The following is a 7,070-nucleotide window of genomic DNA, read 5'->3' as shown; positions in this document are numbered from 1 at the left end:
TTTGGGGGAAGTGGTAAAGATCTTTTCTCCTCAAGTTCTATGTCCCGGTACTTGAGACTTTGGGCCATTGAAGCTCTGGGGTACTCACCATGCTCTCAGTTAGGCTGGGTGGCAGTTGAAGGAAAGGGTGCTATGAGAGAGGGTGACATCCTTGGACATAGTAGTCATGTGGCCCAGGGATGAGGGAGGAGGATGGGGAGCAGCAGGTTAATTGTAGGCCCCATAGATATGACCAAAGGAAATTTAACTTCCAGGGCCAGCCTTGTATATGGTAAGTGTCCCCAAAATGCATTCCTTAGAATGACCAGCATTCTGTGAAAATGACTATTGTGGACTGTGTTACTGTAGAATATTAGGTTCTGAATTATTGTTATGATTTGATTATAGGAAACAAGGAATGTGGTATATTTTGGGAGTGCAAAGTAAGGGAAAGAGGGCTGTGGTGTGAAGTAAGTCAGAAGTTCTAGCAGTGACGCTCAGTTACTTCTTAGCTTAATACAAGAACAGTCCCCATGATGGGGCAGGCTAGCCTCTTTGGCCAAGGGTGGAGGACACCCTTGTGACCAGCAGGGCAGAATCAGTTCTGTCCTTTGGGATCATCCACATTATAGGCAACTCGCCTTCACATCCCTGTGGTATAAAGATAAAAGTAAAACCACTCCAGTTTCTCTGTTGCCTTCGAGAATTTGCAGTCTAAGTGTGGTGATGGAACAAGGCTCATGAAATAAACATTTTACCTTTTGACATATGTAAGTGGCTGGGTATTGTGGTGGAGTCGATGATAGTATAGCCATAAAACAATCTGTTAGCATTGATGCTGATGTTAGGAAAAAAATTTTGATTGGGTTGCATGAAGGTAATATTGCAGAGAGCTTCTAATAAGGACATTTGGATTCTGATTCTGTCTTTGCTTCTTTGTAACCTTGAGGATAATGTCACATAGCTTCTAGGAGTTTTAATTTCCTCTGTAAAGCTAGGGGGTTGGACTGGATTGTAAAGTGATGGGGATTACGTTGAATGGGGCTTGCTTCTGGCTCAGTGTTGTTGACTGAGTTAGAGAAGCCAGAAGTCTGGGGTGATTTATGAAATGAGTTTCAAATTTAGAATCCCCTACCTGCAGGTTAGAGTTCAGGTTCCCGGATCTGGTCCCTGAGTGCCTCTCTGTTCTTGTGGTGGCCATGAGAATGCGCCTTGCTGTCCTTCAACTGCAGGGAGCATAAGTGACCACAGCCTCCAGCTGCTTGAGGAAGAAATCCATAACTGCTTTTGCTCTGAGTCCACACTTCCCATGACTGTACCCAGCTAGTGACCAGCGTGGTGGGATGATCTGACGGCTAATGTTGGTTCAGGGATTCTCTGTGACCGTGCGGAACCTTTCTTAGACGGCATGGCATCTGAGGATAATTCCACTTAGCTTCCTTCCCTCTCTTTTCACTTGGGGTCTAGTGTGCACTGTGTTCTGACCAGCTCTTCCCATTTTCTTCTCACAGGCGTTTCCTATAATAGAATCTTTGCATGGTTAATCCTATCTTGGTGTCTGCTTCTTGGAGGACCCAGATTAACTGTTCTCTTCCCCCGGCCCCCACTGCCTTTGCCCTGTGCTCCAGCAGCACAGTGTTTACGGTTTCCTGTCACATGGCTCTCACACCTGTGCGCTTGTTCTTTTGGCTCCCCTTCTGTTCTTTGTTAGAAACTTCAGCTTTGTTAGAAAGCTTCAGCTTTCTCGAGGAAGACTTCTTTGTGTCTTTGTTTCTCTGGGTGGCAGGATTGTACTGGACTGAACACTTAGCTGTTAATTTTTCCTTCTGTTACTTTCATAATAAAATCTATCCTTGAACTTAACATGTAATATAGTCTTAATATAGTCTTTTGTGTGTTTGTCTTTCCCCATTGGATTTTGAATGTTGGTACTTTATATTCCTTTGTTAGCGCATTTATTTGTTAATTCCGTGTATTTATTAATTTGACAAAAACTAAGGCATGATTTAGGTACTGGGAATATAGATGTGCACAAACAGGCAAAAATCCCTCCCCTCATTGAACTTCACATTTCTAATGGGGGAAGACAGACAGAGATATTCACCTTCAGCATATATTAATGAAGCACTTATTAAGTACTGGGCAGGGTACTTATTTGTCCTGTGGGCTTTATTTGTGTTTGTTTCCCCAGCATCCAGTGCAGGCAGATAGCCCCTCTGTGATGGTTGTTGAACAAGTGCATGTGTGTGTGAAATGTGACGGCATGGCAAAAATGTTCCATAGGAGAACTTCACAGCCACGCGTCAGGACACACCAGGCCGTTGATCTGGCCATAATGGACCCTGGCGTTAAAATTTGTTGGAAGGTTAACCTCAGTGTTTTGTTTCCAAATGGTTGGTGATTACTTAGTCGATGGAGCAAACATTCTCACTGGGAGGTGGCAGGTTGTTAGAATAGAAGGAGTATGCACCAGGGAGAGACAGGGCCCTGGGTTTTGGTACGTACTCTGCAACTGCCCAGCTGTGTGATTTACTGGACATTAAGCACCCCTCTAAGCTTCAGATTCCTTCATCAATGAATAAGGGAACTTTCTGGCTGTAAAATACGGGATTTGTGTGTAATACTAGACTTTGTATAAAGTATGTGTGGTACACATGAGTGCTAGTCACTAAGTATCTCCTATTCTCCTGGATACATGGTAGGATTGCATTTTCCCCTGGCTAAAGTCAATGAAGTGTGAGCAGAAGTGATATGAGGCACTTCGAGATAGAAATTTTAAGCGCTAATATGCAATTTGCTATGTTCTTTCTCTGTGCTTGGGTGGCTAAGGAAGGTTGAGCGGAGATGGAGCCTCTGTCAGCCTGGCTCTTTGAGTGACTATCAGGCTCAGAGCCCCTTAGCTGACTTGTGATGGACATGTAGTTTAAGTAATAACCAACCTTTGTTGTTAAGCCAGTGCATATTGGGGTTGTTTCTGGGGCTTAACTTAACCTATTTGAATTAAATAGTAAAACAGAAGGTTCTTTCCATTTGACTATAGGCATACCTCACTTTTTTGCACTTTACTGTGCTTCACAGATAATGCTTTTTTTTTTTTTTTTTTTTTTTTTAACATATTCAAGGTTTGTGGCAACCTCATGTCAAGCGAGTCTATTGGCTCCATTTTTCCAACAGCATGTGTTCATTTGTGTCTCTGTGACACATTTTGGTAATTATTACAATATTTCAAACTTTTTCATCATTATTGTATCTCTTATGGTGATCTTTAATGTTACTATTGTAATTGTTTTGAGGCACCAGGAAGTGTGCCCATATAAAACAGTGAACTGAATTGATGAATGTTGTGTGTTCTGACTGCTCCACTGATCATCCGTTCCTCCATCTCTCTCCTTCTCCCTCAGGCCTCCCTATTCCCTGAGACATAACAATATTGAAATTAGCCCAAGTAATAACCCTATAATGGCCTCTAAGTGTTCAAGTGAAAGTAAGAGTTGGATGTCTCGCACTTTAAATCAAAAGGTAGAAATGATTAAGGTTAGTGAGGAAGGCATGTGAAAAGCTGAGACAGACTGAAAGCTAGGTCTCTTGCACCAGTTAACCAAATTGTGAATGCAAAGAAGAAGTGCTTGAAGGTAATTAAAAGTGCCACTCCAGTGAACACATGAATGATAGGAAAGTGAAACAGCGTTATTGCTGATATGGGGAAAGTTTTAGTGGTCTGGTTAGAAGATCAAACCAGCCACAACATTCCCTTAAGCCAAAGCCTAATCCAGAGCAAGGCCATAACTCTCTTCAATTCTATGAAGGCTGAGAGATGAGGAAGCTGCAGAAGAAAAGTTGGAAGCTAGCGGAGGTTGCTTCATGAGGTTTAAGGAAAGAAGTCATCTCTATAACATAAACATGCAAGGTGAAGCAGCAGGTGCTAATGTAGAAGCTGCAGCAAGTTATCCTGAAGATCTAGCTGAGACCATTGGTGAAGGTGGCTCCTCTAAATAGCATAGTTTCAATGTAGATGAAAGAGCCTTCCATTGGGAGAAGATGCCTTCTACAACTTTCACAGCTACAGAGAAGTCAATGCCTGGCCTCAAAATTTCAAAAGACAGGCTGACTTTCTCATTAGGAGCTAATGTAGCTGGTGACTTTAAGTTGAAGCCAATGCTCATTTACCATTCTGAAAATCCTAGGGCCCTTCAGAATTATGCTAAATCTACTCAGCCTGTGCTCTGTAAGTGGAACAACAAAGCCTAATGACAGGACATCTGTTTATAGCATGGTTTACTGAATATTTAAATCCTATTTTTGAGACCTAGTGCTCAGAAAAAGGATTCCTTTCAGAATATGATTGTTCATTGAGAATTCACCTAGTCATCCAAGAGCTCTGATGTAGACATACAAAGAGAGTGTTTTTTTAATGCCTAACATAACATTGGTTCTATAGCCCATAGGTCAAGGAGTAATTCTGACTTCCAAGTCTTATTTAAGAAGTGTGTTTAGTAAGGCTTTAGCTGGCATTGATAGTGATTCCCTCAATAGATCTGGGTAAAAAATTAAAAATCTGCTGGAAAGGATTCATCATTCCAGATGCCATTAGGAACATTCATGATTCACGGGAGGAAATAAAAATATCAGCATTAGCAAGAGTTTGGAGGAAGTTGATTCCAACCCTCATGACTTTGAGGGGTTCAGTGCTGCAGTGGAGGAAGTAACTACTGATGTTGTGGAAACAGCAAGAGAACTAGAGTTAGAAGTGGAGCCTGAAGATGTGACTGAATGACTGCAAGCTCATGATCAGAATTGAACAGATGAGTCACTTGTTAGGGATGAGCAAAGAAAGTAGTTTCTTTAGATGCAATGTGCAAGTATTCCTGGTGAAGATGCTGTGAATGTCGTTAAAATGACAGCAAAGAATTTGGATATCTCATAAGGTTAGTTCATAAAGCAGTGGCAGAGTTTGAGAGGATCGACTCCAGTTTTGAAAGAAATTCCGCTGTGGGTAAAATGCTGTCAAACAACATAGCATGCTATAGAGAAATCTCTTATGAAAGGACGAATCAATCTATGTGGCGAATTTTATTGTCTTATTTTAAGAAATTGCCATAGCTACCCCAGCCTTTAACAATCACCATGTTGATCAGTAGCAGCCATCAACACCAAGACAAGTCCCTCCCCCAGCAAAATGGTTGACTCACTAGGGCTTGCTTTGGCAGCACATATACTAAAATTGGAATGATACAGAGAAGATTAGCGTGGCCCTTGTGCAAGGATGACACGCAAATTCATGAAGCGTTCCATATTTTTCAAGGGCAACATACGTAACCTAAACATCTGTACCCCCATAATATGCTGAAATAAAAAAAAAAAAGATTGACTCACTGAAGGCTCAGATGATCATTAACTTTTTTTTGTAATATTTTTTATTTAAGGCATATACTTTTTGAAGACATAATGCTATTGTACACTTAATAGACTGCAGCATAGTGTAAACACAACTTTTGTATGTACAGGGAAACTAAAAAATTTGTGTGGATTGCTTCGTGATATTTGCTTTATTGTAATGGTGTGGAAGCAAACCTGCAATATCACTGAAGTATGACTGTATTTAAGTTGTCTGTTTAATAAAAGAATGTACCTGAATGTGCCACACTTCTCACTCAGGTGGATTTTCAATACTGTTTTTATGTCTGCATATCTTTTGCAAAATGTAACCTTAAAATTAGAAAACATTTAAAAATGTGAAATACACATGACACTTTATTCATGTGTATCTTTTCCTCCTGGCATTTTGCTTCTCACCAGACCTTTCCGAGGTAGGTTTGTGTTGGGAACAATACAAATATCTAATAGAGTTGTTGTTTATACTTTGTTTCCAGGATCTCCGATATATACAGCACCGGAAATTGTGAGGGGTATTGACTTCTCAGTCGCCAGTGACCTCTGGTCTTTGGGCTGTCTGCTTTATGAAATGTTTTCAGGTAATTACTTTCTGGTTCAGTATGAAATCAAAGCTAGTCTAAAACAAACAGCAGTAAGGTTAAGTCTGCAGTTTGCAAATATTTTACGTATAAGGTGTCAAAAAATGGCATTATTAAATTTTTATTTATTTTAGGAGATGGGGTCTTGCTATGTTGCCCAGGCTGGCCTCAAACTCCTGGGCTCAAGTAGTCCTCCCATCTCAGGTTCCCAAGTAGGTGCAACTACAGGTGTGCACCAATATGCTCAGCTAAGTTTCTATATATACTGATATTGGCTGAATTGCTTGGTGTCTGGGCATATGCAGGTTCCTAGGACCTTTTTGACATATAGGTAATTTTTCATGATAACCTGGAATGTTGAAGTGTGCCTATTTAAAACTGTGATTATTAGAAATTCTTGTAAAAGTGCCTTGTGATGTAAATTATTCAGATATGTTGAGTGGCTCCTGCCACCCTTGGATCATAATCGTCTATGTGTGAGTTTGTGTATTTGTTAGGGTGATAAATTTTGAATTAGAGAAATATAAAAATATATAGACAATGCTTGATACATACCAGGCATTCAGTAATTATTGCCACGTATCTTTTTCTGTAAATTGTGTAATCCTGAGATATCTGTAATTGAAATTAGTTTAGAATTATTGGTGATAGCAAAATGTTTAGTTTTGTAAATTTTCATGTGATTTCAGGAAAACCTCCATTCTTCTCAGACAGTGTTTCAGAATTAATCGAAAAGATTTTATATGAAGATCCTTTGCCACCTATTCCAAAAGGTAAGATTTCTTACGATAGATCGAGTTAACTTACGTTTCATGCTTATTAAAGATACACCTTTAGTCCAAGTCTGTTTTTATTGATTCATAACCGCCCAAAGGTATATTTTATAAATGGTCCCAACTTGATACTTTTAAAAATGTTAGCATTTCCTTTGCCATAATTTTTATATACCGAAATGGAAAACAAACAATTTCCCGCATTCAAAAACACAAATTATTTTGTGTACCTATATCACAAGAAGTCCGGTTTAAAGATTTAAAAAACCCAAATCTTTATATAATATTGCCTTTTATATGTATCATTTACTTAATTTGTACTCATAATCTCATGTGATTATTTCTA

At 39.7% G+C, this 7,070-nt stretch overlaps 1 protein-coding gene across 1 annotated transcript in view; it reads left to right on the top strand.

The window, feature by feature from the left end:
- ULK4 (unc-51 like kinase 4) overlaps nucleotides 1-7,070 on the top strand; it is a 672,597-nt gene that overhangs the window by 5,901 nt on the left and 659,626 nt on the right. Inside the window, exons 3-5 of the mRNA XM_012652718.1 lie at nucleotides 2,171-2,372; nucleotides 5,850-5,951; nucleotides 6,641-6,724. Of these exons, the coding sequence (XP_012508172.1) occupies nucleotides 2,171-2,372; nucleotides 5,850-5,951; nucleotides 6,641-6,724 (388 nt within the window). The remainder of the gene's footprint in view (nucleotides 1-2,170; nucleotides 2,373-5,849; nucleotides 5,952-6,640; nucleotides 6,725-7,070) is intronic.

This window comes from Propithecus coquereli, unplaced genomic scaffold (genome assembly GCF_000956105.1).
Source record: "Propithecus coquereli isolate 6110/MARCELLA unplaced genomic scaffold, Pcoq_1.0 Scaffold1, whole genome shotgun sequence".
Taxonomy (NCBI): Eukaryota; Metazoa; Chordata; class Mammalia; order Primates; family Indriidae; genus Propithecus; species Propithecus coquereli.
This window is presented reverse-complemented; position numbering and strand designations above follow the sequence as displayed.